At 35.5% G+C, this 18,757-nt stretch overlaps 2 protein-coding genes across 2 annotated transcripts; one reads left to right on the top strand and one right to left on the bottom strand.

The window, feature by feature from the left end:
• The first annotated feature begins 2,553 nt into the window (after positions 1–2,553).
• LOC144453182 (perlucin-like protein) lies at positions 2,554–4,914 on the top strand. The gene is made up of 4 exons (XM_078144461.1): positions 2,554–2,638; positions 3,402–3,565; positions 4,295–4,392; positions 4,833–4,914. Exons 1-4 carry the CDS (start codon positions 2,554–2,556, stop codon positions 4,912–4,914), a joined length of 429 nt encoding a protein of 142 aa, XP_078000587.1.
• A 1,612-nt stretch (positions 4,915–6,526) lies between these two features.
• LOC144453181 (uncharacterized) lies at positions 6,527–17,411 on the bottom strand. The gene is made up of 15 exons (XM_078144459.1): positions 17,354–17,411; positions 15,649–15,843; positions 14,194–14,397; positions 13,631–13,672; positions 13,185–13,382; positions 12,435–12,635; positions 12,065–12,183; positions 11,423–11,446; positions 11,252–11,294; positions 10,796–11,038; positions 9,752–9,967; positions 8,793–8,840; positions 8,072–8,098; positions 7,348–7,593; positions 6,527–6,747 (listed from the first exon to the last, which is right to left on the bottom strand). Exons 1-15 carry the CDS (start codon positions 17,409–17,411, stop codon positions 6,527–6,529), a joined length of 2,085 nt encoding a protein of 694 aa, XP_078000585.1.
• Positions 17,412–18,757: the final 1,346 nt, after the last annotated feature.

The raw sequence follows: 18,757 nt of genomic DNA, 5'->3' as shown, positions 1-18,757 counted from the left end.
TAAACAAAAAAATTCGGGATTGATATTGTGGTTTCCTAGATTAAATACATTAATGAAATATTCAGAAAAGTAAAATATCAAGTATGCGTACGAGATTACATTTCAGGTTCACATCTAATACATCTATGTCATAATTCTTCATAATTTGATCATAATTTTCGGCTTAAATTATTACAAATTGCGCGAAAACGAGAATTGTTGATGACGAAACAACTAAAACAATGATCCTATGTAAACCTATGGTCCAAGGTAAAACTATGGAAATCATGAAACCAACAAGTTGTCAAAAATGACAAAATGTTGAAAAAGTAAAAAAAAAAAAAAATTCTACCTCCTGCAATTGCTGGCCACACGACAAGCAACACTATCAGAAACCGTATAAGCAAAGTTTTCTCCATCATGATACAATAGGACAATACAATCAACCTACACGATGTTTGTTTTTTCAGGTTTTTGGTAAAATAGTGACATCTGTTTACTTTATCAAATATGCAAATGTATTATTTTCCTTCATTTAATTTTTTAAAGTTATTTTTGATGTAGGAACGTGTCACAAATTGGTAACATATGTTCGGTATGAGTGCAGTAACCGAGTGTCCAAAATTAACAACAGAAACCAGTTTTTTCTGTTTCTACTGGCACTGCATCCATCCATTCGTCCATCCGCAGTTATGCATGTATGTGTGTGTGTATGTATGTATGTATGTATGTATGTATGTATGTATGTATGTATGTATGTGTATATGTATGTATGTATGTATGTATGTATGTATGTATGTATGTATGTATGTATTTTATTTATTTATATACTTATTTATTTATGTCTGTCTATCTTTCTTTTTGAATCGTTCATATACAGTGAACTTTCAGTGCAGAATACAACCCACATCAAACAATAAAACAACATATATACAAACTTAAAAAATCGGACTATCACAAAAAGTATCAATGGATAAACAGTATGTATTCTTTTCGTTGTCATATTGATGACGTCACAATTGTCAGAATGGAACCCCATTCCAGTAGATTCCCATTTACGATAGCAAATCCAGATCCTTTTGAAACAATTTTGTATCTGTAGTATTTTTGTGTTCATGTATATAATAGTGTCATCAACATATAATCTAACCATGGGGGATATGTTTTGTCTAAGAAGTTGTCAAAAGAGCTCAATGTGGCCGCTGTATTGTTTTCCCATCAGACATTACTCCAAACCTCCAAAAATATATCTTACCATGTCAAAAGTAACCCAAAGCATTGTGAAGACTTTATCAAATTATTTTTACTCAAAAGACCTTTCTTTTATATCTGTTTTGCAAATTTATGCAAATTTGAGAGGCAAAAATCCCAAAATTTCGCTTGCAAGGCATGTTTTCTTCTGGATTCAGCACTCATCAATTCACCCTAGGAATGTAGTCTTCTAGTTTTTATGTATCCCCCAAAATTGCCAACAGGACGATTTTCCAGCGGGATTCTCTAACATTGAAACTAGACCTCTTGGAAAGATGTGAACGTATTTTTTATTCAATGGTGACAGTCTGTGTAATCATGTGCACAGAGCAGACCCTACACGTTTCGTGTAGGGTGTGGTCTATGGTGCAACGTATCTTGATTTAGTATTCATAGGATGACGTCACTCTAAGGTCTAATATAACACCAATAACATTCTTCCTCTCAACGCCTTGTATAACCGGATAGAATATAAATAAACATTTATGTAGATACTTGCAATAGAAAGATTATATAACGGAGACACCCCAGCACTCAAAGTTACCAACCATTGCATCCTGAAAACGTTGCTGGTGCAGTACATTGAATTGGTAAGTACGACTTTTCAATTTGCTCATGTTTTGAGTCTTTAGAAGACAAATAAAACTGCCAGTTTTCTACTGCAAATGGTAGTTTTCTTTACCAAATTCGTATAATTCATATGCTTATTATCTCTGCTCCTCATTACACGTTTCCTCGGTTCCGCTAAGCAATCGTGCCATGTTCAAACTGACGCACGATAAACGTAATTCTGTCTTCTTCTTCTTCTTTTTTTCTTTTTTTTTTTGGGGGGGGGGGAGTAGAGCCTGCGTCAAAATCACAATAACGATTTTTAATTCGTACTAAAATGAAATCGTCATTGTCTTAGAGCAATGGCAGTCAGAAACTGTGCCGACATAGACGGAGAGAGATTCACGCTGTTCTAAAATAACCATATGGCAAGTAACCCAGGACCATAGAGTGTTGTGCTGACAAAAACAACTTCGTGCATGCTACGAAAACATGGTCTTATGATTCACCAAAACCTAAACATAAGTTTTTGACATCAAGAAGAGACATTTTCACATTTGATGTGGTCATCACGAGTATAAATGGTGGTACTTGACGAACCTGTACGTTGAAGCGCACAACCTGAGCAAATGCAATTTCCCGTCAAATGACAGAAAAATGTTTTACAACTCGAATTACAAGTGATTTTGAAGTCTTTATGAAAGTCATGGTTCATGAAGTTGACTGTTAATACATTTATGGTTTTTGTTTTTTAACAGACAAATATCTAGAACCATGAAGTTGACAGCCGTCATTATTTCTACTCTGTGTATGTCCATTGTAGTGGACGCAAGAATCTTTCGCTACGGACCTCAACAAGGTACGTTAATTATATACTTACATTTGAATGCGTATACAAGCGTCATATTATACAATATATATATACACACGAAAGCATTGTTATTTCTTGTAAGAGAAACTATGGACTGTGATATCAATTATAAATGAAATACTAGGATATGGTAGAGAAAAGTAAAATAATTGACAACCAATTAATACAATGCGAAAATGAAGACAGTTGAGAGATACTAGGTACAGAGAACAAAATAAAGTATGGTGTAATTCAAGTTTGTGGTTCATCCCATTTTATTGAGAAAGTCATATACTGACATTACATTAATGAGATAATTAGATATAATTTCCCAATATTTTTATTAGTTCAGCCAAGGAAAATACAAGTGACCTAAGAGGACCTTGTTACTACGAGTCGTTAGACGAGTAGTGACAACCCTTAGGTCACGAGTATTTTCCGGCTGAATGAAGTAAAATATTTGGGAATAATATAATTATATCTCCTCAACCATGATTTTTCAAAGAATAATAATGGCGATTTGGAAGGTATTGACTCGTATCTCGAGCACTACGAAGCCGGTGACACTGGTTGTCTTGACGTAGAACGACCGGGGTATATAATCCACATTTTCTGTTCAAAGACAATAACTTTGCTTGAGCAGGGTGTAATTTAGTTCGTAGTTATCTGGAAAATATATGAATAGCTCAACCTTTCTCAATGTGAGCACATTTTGCAATTTGATGAAAGCGTTCAAGTGACTAATACAAACATATCTACATCCTTTATACAGCAACTTGGCAGTGTCCTGATGGCTGGCAAAGATACGGAACGTCTTGTTTTCATATCGGCATGGATAGAGTTAGTTGGGGTGTAGCTCGACAAACCTGCCAGAGCTTCGGAGCTGACCTGGCAACTGATAAAGATGAAAATACCCATGCGTTTCTCAAAGCAATGGTAAAATCGATGGACGTCAAGGGCTGTAGCCCAATCTGGAATTGCAACGTGTGGTTTGGGCTATCCTACACGGTATGCATCTTGATTTAATCATATCTGCTAAAACCTAGAAAGTACTTCTTGTGTCTTTGCATGTCACTTTTAGTCTATATTACTATTGGTCTTTAACTGTTTTATATATATTTAATACCGGAAAAGAAAAACAAAATTACATTTTTGTAATAATATATCATAATTAATCATGAATAATGCTATCTGCTTTACTCCACTAAGCTATACCATAATACTGTATTGTATTGTACTGTATGGTATACTATAATAAACTATGATACTAGGCTATGCCATATCATGTTGTATTACATCTATAATACACTATACTATATTATACCATGCTATACTACACTACATTACACTATACACTACACTACACTACACTGCGCTGCACTATACTTCACTATACTATATATTATACTGCTATACCGTACTATACTATCCGATACTATACAATACCACACTGTACCCTACCGCACTCTGCCTTTAAGACTGTAGTGTACTATACTATATACTACTCTACACTATGCTATGCTATGTTATGCAATGTTATGTTATGTTATGTTATGTTATGCTATGCTATGCTATGCTACATTACGTACATATTCTATTTTAAACATGGCGTGAATCACGCAAGCTGTGTTTCTCTGTATTTACGGTGTTATTTTTTTATTCTAGCCATCTACTGGTTTTAAATGGGTTGATGATACACCTTTAAAAACCTGTTTCCTCCCATGGAATGGACCAGAGCCTAATGGAAGCCCATCCAAGAACTGGTGTGTGCAACTTATAACAGCAGTAGACGGTGTTATGTGGAATGATCATGGTTGTTCTACAAAGCAAAGATATGTCTGTGAGAAAATAATGTGCGAATAATCCAGTAATCAACTTGGTATGTTATGATTTACATTCATCTTCCTCTCTAATCGGTTATTCAGATGCACAAAGGGGAAAAATGTACTTGTATGATTATTTTCCTTTTTCTTTTTCAATAGTGTTGACAAACACAGGGTGTAATGAAATAATTTCTTTAATCATTTTGATGTTTTTTTTTATAAAGTGAGACTTCAAGAAATATTTTGTCAAATTATACGTTATTTCTGTAATAGCTGTAACCTCACATGTCTGGGCAATCCTCACAAGAACAAGTGAAAAATAAAATTACTATTTCATTTACTAATCTATATAAACATTACATGTACTTATGTTGTTGCAGGAATGGCTATGGACACCTATGTGGTCTTGATAATTTCAACACTCTCCTTGGTTTAGGATACGTGAATTTACTAGGACACTAAGAAGGTGTAACTACATATAATTGAGAATGTTTGTTATTGATTTGAGATTGTTGTGGGAATTTCCTAGAGGTGCTAGCGTCTGATAAATTTAGTTGCTTTCAGATTGTTTCAGATTACGAATTTTAAGAACATTCTAAGCAATAAAATGTAGATTTTTCAGCTGTATACGGACCCAATACAAATAAACTTAGCATACTGAATGTTGTCCAGTGTCCGTGTGTGTGTCTATGTATGTGTGCGAATGTGTTTTCTCTGCCGTAAGGAAGAGATATATTTATCGGTGGAAGTCTGTGTGTCTGTCTGTCTGTGTCATCGTTTTCGCCATAACGTCAATTCAAACGAAACTTTGAAGACTTATTCCATAGGGTAATGGCAAGACTTGATTAGATTTTGGTAAAAATCCCGTGAATATTATTGAGCAATTTACATAATTAATGATTTTTGGTAATTAGGCTATATCCAAAGAATGCACGCTTCAAATTCATTATAACTTGGTACACACATTTGCGATACCAAGGTGCACCTGTCCTGAAAATATTGCTAATGTAGCTTTTAGTTTTAATAAGATATTGGCATATTGTGGTACATTGTACACACAATCGTCATGGACATTAAAGGATCTGTGTCATCGTTTTCGCCATAACGGCTTGCTCAATTCAAACCAAATTTTGAAGACATAGTCCGTAGGGTAATGGCAAGACTTGATTAGGTTTTGGTAAAAATTCCATGAATATTAATGAGCAATTAACGTAATTAATGATTTTCGGTAATTAGGCTATATCTCAAGAATGCACGCTTCAAATTCATTATAACTTGGGACACACATTTGCAATACCGAAGCGCACCTGTCCTGAAAATATTACTAATGTTGCTTTTAGTTTTAATAAGTTATTGGCATATTTTCGATTGGCCATAAAAAAGAAAAAAAAAATAGTTTCTCGTCAGGAAATGTCGTTTAAATGGTGCGACTTTATCACCATTTTCTAAAACACGACTGTGTCAATTCAAACGAAATTTATTGCATGTGTTTTGTAGGGTAGTGACAAGAACTGATTAGGTTTCGGTAAACATCCCAAGAATATTAACGAGAAATTTACATAATTAATGTTTTGGTAATTAGGCTATATCTCAAGAATGCTCACTTCAAATTCAATATAATTTGATACATGCATTTGCAATACCAAAGCGCACTTGTCCTGAAAATATTATTGATGTAGCTTTTAGTTTTAATAAATTATTGGCATATTTTTGTAGGCCACTCTCTCTCTCTCTCTCTCTCTCTCTCTCTCTCTCTCTCTCTCTCTCTCTCTCTCTCTCTCTCTCTCTCTCTCTCTCTCTCTCTCTCTCTCTGACAGAAAGAGGTATGATGTCCTTGCGACAAGCGAACAGGCACATATAAACATTTGCAAATATACTGCGCATGCAGCCCCCCCCCCCCCCCCAACACACACACGTCCACTTCATAATCGAATACCAATTTAGTTTTCCTAAGACATTTTATTAAGAGACAATAAATAATAGGTAAGATACAGAAATAAATGAACAGTATATGATTCGATTAGAAATACAGAGAAGACATATTTTTAATCAAATGAATTATTCTATTCCTTGTCTATCCAGCAAATACATCAATTTCACACAAATGTAACATTTGTGTTTTCTCCTTAAGCTGGATACTGACGTAGCGACCTGTCATAGGTACCTCACATCCACACTTAACTGTGATCTTCTCCTGTCTGGATCTCTTGCCAAGGATCCAGTTTCCACAGACTGGATTCATTTTCCAGTTAGGATTGTCACCGACACGTATTTCAGCATTCTTAATACGGAAAGCTGGAAACAGAAAGAGAATCAGATATTAGAGAGCTTGTCTTCTTGGTGCGTAGAGAGTTTATAGAATCATATAGTGGATAGGTGTTGTGTTGCAAAAGGAAGACATGACATGTTAATTTCAAATCAACCCGGATCCACGTCACTCGGAAATTTTTTGGATGCTCCTCCTTTCTTGGTACCCGTGTCCTGGTTTTAAAATTCATACAAGTAGACAAACGTGCATTTCTCTAAATAACAACATATTCCAGAATAAATATACAAAAATCAAGCTTATTTTTAAAGCAAATAGAAAATTCGGTATATTTACAACTTATCAACGAGACAATGTCTCATAGAATTCCATGTTATCCTATGATGGACAATCACACACGCTAAAGCTTTATGGGTCTCACAAGAAGAGGGGAAGAGGAAGGAGGAGTGAGGAAGTGGAAGGGCGGAGGAGTTAGGATAGGATGATAATGATGATGATGATGATGATGATGATGATGATGATGATGACGATGATGATGATGATGATGATGATGATAATGAGCAGGAGGCGGAGGATCAGGAGGGAGGAGGTGGAGGTAGCTATTATGATGACGGTAGAGGAGTACTTACAACAGCAATCCATTCTGTTGGTGATTTCAAGCTTATAGATATCATGTGACTGTTCCAAATCCACTGTCCACCATGGTTCGAGTTCCTTGTTAGTTTGTGTGCAAGATTTTCCTTTCCTCAGATCAGTATTGTAATTGCCATCAATAGCTCGTTCAGCAACTCCCCCGACCTTCTTGTTAGTAGAACTCTGTTTGACAGGTTTGCCAATGAGTGGAACCTTCTTGATAAAACTAGGGAATTCGCAAGCTAGTGTAAAAAGGGCAAATGTATATATTATTCGGTTTTTAAGTCTTCAATTCGCAGAGACAAAGTATTATTTTGTAAGAACTACCTGGCTAAATAAGGAAAATGGTGTACATATATGCGATTTTTGAAATTTTGACCAATATTTCCGACACAAAGTCTGTTTTCACTACAGACTTTCCTTATGTATTGAAGATGCCCAGTGTTTGCTGTTTGAATACTACTATTTGGTTTGCACGCAGTACATAGCAATAACCAGAGAGGGGATTTCAGCCAAATTTGTCAAACACCTCCGTCATTCGACCATGATTAATTTCAAATTAAAATTTTAAATACATCTAAAGAATAGGTTGACAAATGCACTGTACAGGAATATAGAGATGGTATATGAATGGCTCCTGTCCATCAGATTGGTTTTATTGTCTGTAGATGTGATTTTATTTGAATGTGTTTCATATGTTATACTGTGAAATTAACTTACCTTCTGTTGTTGGGATTGTTGTTACATCTGAAATGTAAAATGTTCAATCATAGTAGGATAAGTATTTGGAATATTTTCCTGTAGTATTTTTATCATATGTTTGACTATTCACATCCTTCTATATGAATATATCCATAGAAAGGCTGGGCTATCCCTTAATCTATAAGTCTTTTTTATATAATCAGTTTTTATACACTAGACATGTCCGTATAAATTAAAACTCATCGTACCACAAGGGGTCAGGTATGTTAAGGTCGAACAAAGTTAAGGTATTTCTGATGTTTATGGATGTTCATGAACCCCCCCCCAAAAAACAAAACAAAAAACAACAACAACAAAAAAAAAAAACAACCTTGTTTTCTTCAATCTTGCATCACACGTGACTTTCTCTTAAATGGAGTTTACATTACATATTTGTACATTTTGAGTATCTTGTAAACCTTTAATTTCTGGCAATAAATTTATTAAAAATGTATTAAAAATTTACAAGTACATTACAAGTCGTCTTAGTAGAGGCTTACTGTTTACTCGACGCGCGAAGCATTGTGGGAACCAATCACAATTAGGAACTTCAACATGCTTAAAGTAATATCATTTAAGCACTGTTTGGACAAGGGTTCAAAATACAATATGTATCTTACATTCTAGGGCAAAGAAATCAGCCTAGCGATGTCCCCAAGTGACATCCTACATAATAACATGCAATGAAAATATTACTTACCTAATTGTTCAGGTGGGGGTGGAGGGGGTGGGGGTGCCACAGAAGATGCTATATGAAAAAAAGAAAGGAAAAAAAGAAACAAAATACTTTAATTTCATGATCAAATAGTTGTAACAGATACAATTTTCACATTTCGAATATTTGATCCGTGAAAAATAACATTTATCAAACTGACAACCGTTACGATCAAAATAATTCAATTTAATCGAGCTATTTCTTTAGGGTTGTGTTTGGTTAAACCAACGACTTTACCATTTAGATCTGACTGGAAGCTTACGGCACTTTTTGCACTTCATATAATTTCAACAAGAAGTATATAAGGCAAAAAAAAGTTGTTTCTAGTCAGCGCACGCATCACTTTAATACCCCCCGCGTCGGCCTTTTTTTTTGTGTTCGTCCAGCCCATGCATTCTGCAGATCCGTGAGAAAACACAAAAATAACCCTCTCTGCCTTAGCGGAGACAACTGCAGAGCCAATCATGAACAAACAACTGACATCTGCCCCACATACAAACTTGCTCTAAAGTACTAAATAAAACGAACAGTAACTGCCATAAATAGTAGACTGAGTGACAGGTTTGTTGGTAATTTTTTTTAAAGCGCGTCGTCGCAACATTTTAGACAAACTGGTCTGACCAGAAGCATTTTTTATTCTTGGCCTAAGTTTGTTAATTTCAATAATTGGGAAAAAACTGGAAATTATAAAAGGAGGTACCAAGTAATATTTCAACAAGACAAATTTCCTGCATGATTGGCCAAGAACACATTGTTGATACACTTTACAGGTATCAGCGCCAACACTTATCACAGACAAAGTTATCAAGGCATACATCAATTAACAAACTGTCATCAGCTTCTTTACAAACTGTTCATTCAATCTTACCAAACACAGAATGTGACAATCTATTACCCATCAAATCTGAAACTAATTGACTCAAACACAAACATTTCCAACTTACTTGACAGTACTTCCACTTCACAGAAATGCAACATCTGGAATTTATCCCTCAACTGGATACTAACGTATCGGCCCTTCATTGGTTCGTCACACCCACATGCTACTGTGATTGATTCTAGTCTCGATCTCTTGCCAAGGACCCAGTTACCACACACGGGATTCTTAGAGAAATCTGGGTTGTTACCCACACGGACCTCAGCATTCTTGACACGGAATGCTAAACAAAAAAAGTAAAATTTACATTACCAATGTGCTTTTAGAAGTGTTATCATTCATCATTTTCTGCCTGCCTGCCTACCTGTCTGTCTGTCTGTCTGTCTGTCTATTTGAGTCAGATTCAAATAGTGCAGCTGAATATAAGTTTCATAGCCAACTGTCTTTGTTTAAGTGGCAATATATATAACGAATTGGGAAGATTGGAATTTGTTTTGATGTTTCATTAATAAAAAACTTTACTACTATATTTTAGTGAAACAATGACAGAGTCCGTTTTTGTAAATCTATTATTGGAGTAAGCTCTAAAATGAAATGTGTTAAGCGTGCGTTATTGCAGCAGTGATTTGTAAACAGTGTAATTTAGACAAGTTACGTATATGGCTGATTGCATGTTAAAATGTATACTTTAAGTTTATGTCTGTATTAATCTTAGTTTGTTGATACTAAGTGTGCCATAATCGTATATAATAGTGAATGTAGTTTATATATTATGATAACCTCGATCATTGTTTAAGGGAGACCAAATATATTATGGTTTAACTAACTATAGAGTGGTGTAGTGTGGTGTGGTGTGGTGTAATGTAATGTAGTGTAGTGCAGTGTAGTGTAGTGTAGTGTGGTGTGAAGTGTAGTGTAGTGTAGTGTAGTATAATATAGTGTAATATAGTGTAGTGTGGTGAAGTCTAGTGCAGTGCAGTGAGGTGTAGTGTACTGTACTGTACTGTACTGTAGTGTGGTGTGGTGAAGTGAAGTGCGGTGTAGTGCAGTGTAGTGTAATGTAGTGTAGTGTAGTTGATGAAGTAATAGATGATGGTGACTATATACTTACAACAACAGTCCATTCTGTTGGTGATAACAATCTTGTAGATGTCGAATGATTGCCCAAGATCTACCTTCCACCATGGCTCATTTTCCTTGTTTGTCAGGGTACAAGATTTTCCCTTTCTCAAGTCACTGTTTTTATTTCCATCTACAGCCCTATCTGCAGTTCCACCTCCTTTCTTATTTGTACTACTCTGTTCGGCAGGTCTTTGCAATGCAACGTTATTCAAACCCTCGGGATAGGCACATGCTATAAGGAAAACGCAGAGTGTTGAGTTTTAATTGGAGAGAAATCGTTTCAAACTTTAAATAAACTAAATTGTTATCCTTACCAGAGAAAAATGTAATAAATTATGTCGCCCGGTTGTATTTATTAAAATTTTTCCTTTTAAATGTCAAAATTTGTCGGTGGTGACGCCTATATACTTTACGTTTAACACCATCGGCGCATTTAATCATTTACATCCGACGTCATTTCCGTCGTCATCTGACGTCATTTCCGGAAACTAAATAATAATCAAAAACTCAAAGACGATCATGCTTATTTACATGCACAATAATTCCACAAAGGTTTCACAAATCTCTAAAACATGAAATCAGTTGACATAAATAATTAGACGGACAAGATAGTTACCTTTTGTGGTTGGTATTGTGGTGCCTGGAATAAAAATGATGAGAAATCAAATGATTAAACTTTATATTTGGTAATAGTAGCACATTTACATTTGAGTTCATCTTCGAGTTCAGTGACCATGTTCGTCCACCCCGAAAAATGGTACGTTCTGACGAAACATGTATAAATAAATGTAATGGTACCATCCATTGTAAACCTGTTCAAATATTTTGTGATTTCGTTCATTATTTGAATAGAATAATTCACCTTAAAAGCACTGTGTTTCCTTTTGTGTGAAATTATAACCTGAGTAAGTGACTGCAAGACATCGAATGTGTATAACACGTTGGGGATTATTAGTGACTGGAAAACAAGTTGACGACATTTTCTTTACAAAACTGAAACTGAAAAATAAACTCAAAACATTTGAAGTTTATGATACTAAAATCAATCTCCAAAGAGACTGGTGCCAATGTACATTCATTGTAATTTGTATAGAAATGTTTATGTTCTGAAATTGTTAAAGGTTGGGATCTTACCTTCTGGAGCCTCAGTTTTGGGTGGTGGTGGTGGTGGTGGTGGTGGTGGTGGAGCTTCAGTTGTTGGTGCCTCAGTTTTTGGTGGTGGTGGTGGTGGTGGTGGTGGTGGTGGTGGTGGTGGTGCTGTCGTTGGAGGGGGTGGAGCTTCAGTTGTTGGCGCTTCAGTTGTTGGTGCCTCAGTTGTTGGTGCCTCAGTTGTTGGCGGGGCTTCGGTCGGTGGAAGAGTTGGGTCTACTTCATCCTCTAAACAGTAAAACAATATTAAACATCAGTAATGTACAAGATTATGAAACAAAGACGTCACAACATAACAATCTTTTAATCTGAAATATATTTGTTGTTTCTGTCGCGGCTGGTTATCTGAAGAGGGTGCACTAAATTGTACAAGAGCCATCTCCTGACTTTCATGTTGAACCACAGTCTTCACGTTGAACCACAGTCACAATGCATAAAACAGTATTGCCAAATACAATATCAAACAATATCAAACTTACCTTTCACCAAAACTTGTATTTCACAGACTGCTTCTGCCAAGCCATCTCCCATCTTCTGGATGATGATGTAACGGGCATATCTCTTGCATTCTTTATCTACAGTCATTGGGGTTGGAACATCCTGTGGCATTGTAAAACATGGAGTATTGGAAGTAATGGTGGCGCTGTTACCAACACGCACTAAAGCTTCTTGGAACCCACCTGGTTAAAGACAAACACATAAACAAAATACATTTTTAGTAAACCTTAATCACCAACAAAATGCAGACTTTAGATGGTTTTCCCTATTGTTTTCCAACCGATCAGCGTGATTCTTATTGATGAATTTACATCTACTGACTATTGCCAAGATCTTATTCAAGTGTCTAAACCATGTAGTTCGTCTCTGGGGGTTGTAGGTACCATGTAGCAGTAGAATGGTTTGCTAGGGGTAAGTTTTCACTGGTAATACTCGTAATTCTATTGTTCAACCATTTATGCATTATTCATGAACATTCAGTATCAGCCTAGCAATTGCTTACTCTCGTCCACTTGGTCTTTTTCGCAAACATCATTTTCGCAATCACGCGAGATGTAACACTCACACGAGATTTCACTTTTATTTCAAAACTTATTTAAAAGTACTCTAAACAAAGATGAAAAATAACCGATTTTACTAAAAAAAACTATTTAAAAGTACTCTAAAATTGTTAATTATAGGTAAAAAAAGTTAAGAAATAGTCACTTTTATCAATTTAAGGGTTTACGTACGTCCAGCATTTCTATTAAAGCCCATGACGATTCTTTGAATTCTGTATGGCCTGCCAAGATCGACTCTAAGCCAAGGATCTTTTCGCTTTGGGTTGGTGAAAGCACATGTATTTTTGTCGCCATCAGTTAAGTGTCTAAATGTGGTCACTTGTGGGCCAAGGCCACTGCAAGGCTTTCCAAGTGCAACATTTACCATATCTAGAAAGAAAACCAGAAGGGTACAGATTTAAAATCTCAAACTAAACATTGACAAGCAAAATTAGACAAGCATCTATTCATTTGCACAGGACATAATAAATGTAATATGATTCAACTGTTCAAATGACACTTTGATAAGGAAGCAAAAACAGAATGAAACAAAGACACAAACACACACACACACACACACACACACACACACACACACTTTTACACTGTACAGTTATCATATTTCAATTCTCACTTACTATCATACGATGCTGGGGGATCAGTTTGTGATAGCTCATCCTCTGTATTAGAAATGAAAAGATATACATTAAGCTTAATACGTAATGTTAATCAACGAATATTAATTTATATACGTTTTATCAGTTTTATAAATTATAGTAGAAGGGTTATCAATCATTAACACCTGATTATACAATATATGTACAATTTGATTTGAAAATTACCCTTGGCATGTCAGGTTGGTGCTTAATATGCGTTAAAATAATTCTTATAAATGCCATATCGTTTAACTGTATAAACAGGTATATTAGTCGGGCAGACAAAGTTGTCAAAAAAAGGACAGTGGGAGCTTGAAATCTAGAGGATATGCTGTCCATAATAACCCTCATACAAGGGTTAGGGTAATCAAACTTGCATGTAGTTCAAAGAAGTTAATGAGATGAGTCTACAATAGTGGCTGGTACATGGCGGTCACTATATTTCCCATAATGCACAATTTGATATATTCAAGATGGCGGATTAAAAGTTCCGCATTGCGTACATCAATATAAGTATGAGAGTGTAGCAATAAATCTATGCTTACCTTCAGCAAGAACTTCAATTTCACAGGCTATAATATTCCTTAGATTGTTTCCTTTCTTCTGAAGAATGACGTATCTGAAATATCTGGGACATGGATTCTTAACGACAGTTGGTGCTACGGTAGAGTCTGGCATCCAGAAACATGGGTTGTTGTCTTCAATATTTGGGAAACTACCCACTCGTAAAGGAGTGTTCCTAAAATCGCCTGAATTAATATCGTAAAAATGAAACAAAAGTGTTATATTTTATCTTTATTTTTATTTTTAGCATACGAAAAAGTGTCAATTTAAAATTTCACTACACAATGCTAGAGCCATCATCATTTCTTGATTTACAAAACATATACTTTGTACAATCATCATGTCATTTACAAATCTTAACAAAACAACAATGTAAGAAAGCAATAAATAACATATGGAGAGATGACAAATCTTTCTTTTCCACCCAAATCATGACCCACTCCTTATCATGACCCACTCCTTATCACGACCAACTCCTTATCATGGCCCACTCCTTATCATGACCAACACCTTATCATGACCCACTCCTTATCACGACCAACTCATTATCATGGCCCACTCCTTATCATGACCAACTCGTTATCACGACCAACTCCTTATCATGACCCACTCCTTATCATGACCAACTCCTTATCACGACCAACTCCTTATCATGACCCACTCCTTATCATGTTCCACTCCTTATCATGACCAACTCCTTATCATGATCCATCCCATATCACGACCAACTCCTTATCATGACCCACTCCTTATAATGATCCACCCCATATCATGACCAACTCCATATCATGACCCACTCCTTATCATGATCCATCCCTTATCATGACCAACTCCTTATCATGACCCACTCCTTATCATGACCCACTCCTTATCACGACCAACTCCTTATCACGACCAACTCCTCATCATGATCCATCCCATATCACGACCAACACCTTATCATGACCAACACCTTATCATGACCAACACCTTATCATGACCAACTCCTTATCACGACCAACTCCTTATCATGACCCACTCCTTATCATGACCCACTCCTTATCACGACCAACTCCTTATCACGACCAACTCCTCATCATGATCCATCCCATATCACGACCAACACCTTATCACGACCAACACCTTATCATGACCAACTCCTTATCATGACCCACTCCTTATCATGACCCACTCCTTATCATGACCCACTCCTTATCACGACCAACTCCTTATCACGACCAACTCCTCATCATGATCCATCCCATATCACGACCAACACCTTATCATGACCAACACCTTATCATGACCAACTCCTTATCATGATCCACCCCTTATCATGACCAACTCCGAGGCTGCCTAATCTCGACACTGTGTCGCACTGTATTAACACTTTGAGTTAATACATGTTCCATCTCTCACATACAAATAGTCTATATTCTAAGAATTTATATACTTACGTTGAGATGCATCATTCTTGAGTCTCACAATGATTTCTTGCACTCTGTATCGTCTGCCAAGGTCGATTTTCAGGTAGGGCATTCTAGATGGTGGACCAGTACCAGCACATGTATCTCCACTACCGTCAGTTAGCCGAGCAAAGGTGTGGCTGTGGGGTCCTGTCCCACTGACTGCCTTCCCCTTGGCAACATTGACTGAAAAAAAACCGGAACATATTTAGACCACTTATCACATACACAAAAATAATCTTCGTACTAGGGGGCTAATATTAACTCCCTAACTCGGATACAAATGCGTAGCTATTGTATCAATCGACTAATCTACATTTTTGGCGAGAAATGTATGATAAATATTCTCTGCCACTTTACAAAATAGAGCTATATAGGTGTAGGTGAGCTTAGGGTAAATTGATTTCACATAATCCTTTTCTTAAATTGAGAAAATTGTACTTTAAATATCTCATGTCACATAACCTGTTAAATTTTCAATATAGACAATTTTATGGATTCCATTTTATTGCTCTAAAAATACACATTTCCGATAACGTTTTATTTGTACTTACTCCTGTAATATCTACAATTTGATTTCAGTTGGTGAAAATACATTTTTATTTGTTAAAAATAAATTATTTGATTAATAATATAAAACATGTTTACATCTATTGCTAGAGGGTCGAGACAATTCACACTGGCGCTTTATACAGATGGTCATAAAAATGTAGTCCCGACAGTCTCGAAAAAAGTAGTCCCGAAAGTCTCGAAAAAAGTAGCTCTTCAAAGTTTGAAATTCTGGATCGAGGGTATTAAATGATAACGACAGCTAGAATTGCTGTCTTTGGGCTGAGCTTTTATCCTTGTTTATTTTGAAAAGAATATTTTTTTTAGTTTTTAACACAAATGTGTTCTTTTATTCAAATAAAATAATAACCTGAGACTGATTTGCGAAACAGTCGGATGAATACATAGAGCCCTTGGGAAACTACTAGTACGTAACTGGTTAAAAATTATTAAAATTCTGAAGACATTTTCCAATATGGCTGTCAACCTCAAAATGCTTGACAATTATAGAACTTTAAAAATCTCCCAAGAGACTGGTACCAGTCTACTATTGAAATGAAAAATATAATTCTGTATAAAAAAAAAAAGAGTCTGAATGCGTATAACATAAGGCGGATTGATAATGATCTGGAAAAGAAGATAACTGTCCTGCAACAGGAAGTCGTCTAGACTGTAAGATACGTCGTATCGTTCTGCCATCACTGGCCACCTCTCACGGCTACCTTACACACTAAAAGTCGTCTGCTTGTTCCACAAAAATCTAACATTGCTACATGTTAGCATCTGGCTCAACAACAATCATGCTAACGTTGCTACACTTTATTGTACAGTTCACCAAAATCCTTACCAATATTTCTACATTTTATTGTCTGGCTCTATTGTCTGTCTAACAAACATCATACTAATATTGTTACACTATTTTACTTGAGTTAACTAAAGTTTAAGGTCATTCACATCCTAGGATTAAAATGTAGCAATTTTACTACAATGTTTTGCCTGCCAGACGATAAACTATTGTAATTTTAGGTTCCAACCAGACGATAAAAAGTAGCAATGTGTCGATAAGATATTTCAGAACCAGAAGACATTCTGACTTCCGGTGCATTTCTTCTGAATTGAATAGAAAGAAACATTTCCAACAACTTACCCAATGCATTGGCCGTAGATATTCCCGCCAAAACCACAAGTATAACAGCAACCTTCATCTTTGCTGGTTGACGAGTGTATACTGTGCTCTATTAGACTATCGCCTATCTATATATGCTTTCTTTAATTTGCATACATTTACATAGAGAAACAATAGCATTCTTTATTTTTGTAACTTTTTTCCTGTCCTGGTCGCAGATGTTGTTTCAAAACTATAGAACACTTGATTGCCAGCAATGATGCTGTATTTCACAAGAGCTTATGAATAAATGCAAAATAATGTTACAGTAACAGCTTTACAATTGTAGAATTTAGGAATATTTTTATTCAGAAATATAGCCTGTTATTACCTTGTATGTTTGTTGAATTGTATTCGAATATAGGGAACGACATATACAGGCTTGATGTAATCTAGTCATTGTTTTTGGTCACTCAGTTGTTTACAAATGACTCCTTTTCACACAATACCAAACATTTGAGACTTTTTCTCTTTTTTCTCCCAGCGTTATTAAGTAAGTAGAAAGGCATATTTTTGTTAGTCATGTAAACTCCAAAAGACATACCCATTTTGCATCAATATATCCATGCGGCCACTTCAACCTAACGTTTCTTCAAATATTTAACATCTCTAAACTAGTCTTAATGACTCCGGATCCCTCGTGATACAATTAGCTATAGTACCGCCAGAATGAAGTCTATGAACAGATGTCTAACACTTGACACATAACTTAATTAAGCCATTCTTAATCAACCATGTAATTGATAGCATAAAACCGTAAAACTGATTAACTAGTATTGTCAAAGAATTGACTACATCAGTGTTGTATTTTTTTAAAAACCACATTTACATATTTACATATTCAAAATGCTATGCTTTTGAATGACATATGTGGACATTAATTTTATCAAGAATAAAGTCACCTTCGGGTGTCAAAGATTGATTTATGATGAAGAAAATGTATTCATAAATAAATAGATAAAAAATAAATAAATAAATAAATAAATAAATAAATAAATATGATAAATAAAATCATCTGGTACATGAAGTAAATATAATACATTGATTATAATATATTTTGTTATTTAGTATTGTATACTTCAATCTATACTTGTCATAGATTGCATCATCATCTGTCCTGTCGGTTCCATGTTATGTACAAATATGCTCATAATTATTGATGTACATGTTGTAACTATTTTCTTTAAAACATCAAAGTAAGTCACTGTATTAGGGACTAAAATGACGTCATCCCAATCCTCTAAAATGACGTCATCCCAATCCTCTGTTCCAAAAGCCTACACTCCTGTAATTATTAGCGTTAGACCCTCACCCAAATTTGTACATGTTCATTGGTGATAGTCATTACAGAGCATATATCCACAGTCGTCTAATTCACACACATAC

The sequence above is a fragment of the Glandiceps talaboti genome, chromosome 23 (assembly GCF_964340395.1).
Source record: "Glandiceps talaboti chromosome 23, keGlaTala1.1, whole genome shotgun sequence".
Classification (NCBI taxonomy): Eukaryota; Metazoa; Hemichordata; class Enteropneusta; family Spengelidae; genus Glandiceps; species Glandiceps talaboti.
Note: the sequence above shows the minus strand (reverse complement) of the source record. Positions and strands in the feature narration are given on the sequence as shown.

Coding starts and splice junctions, on each gene's coding strand:
- LOC144453182 (XM_078144461.1), top strand. CDS start 2,554: ATGAAGTTGACAGCCGTCATTATTTCTACTCTGTGTATGTCCATTGTA. Junction 3,566..4,294: donor ATGCGTTTCTCAAAGCAATG/GTAAAATCGATG, acceptor TTTTTATTCTAG/CCATCTACTGGTTTTAAATG. Junction 4,393..4,832: donor GGAAGCCCATCCAAGAACTG/GTGTGTGCAACT, acceptor ATGTTGTTGCAG/GAATGGCTATGGACACCTAT.
- LOC144453181 (XM_078144459.1), bottom strand. CDS start 17,411: ATGAAGGTTGCTGTTATACTTGTGGTTTTGGCGGGAATATCTACGGCC. Junction 11,447..12,064: donor CTCCACCCCCTCCAACGACA/GCACCACCACCA, acceptor TTTTTATTCCAG/GCACCACAATACCAACCACA. Junction 9,968..10,795: donor CAACAGAATGGACTGTTGTT/GTAAGTATATAG, acceptor TTTTTTGTTTAG/CATTCCGTGTCAAGAATGCT.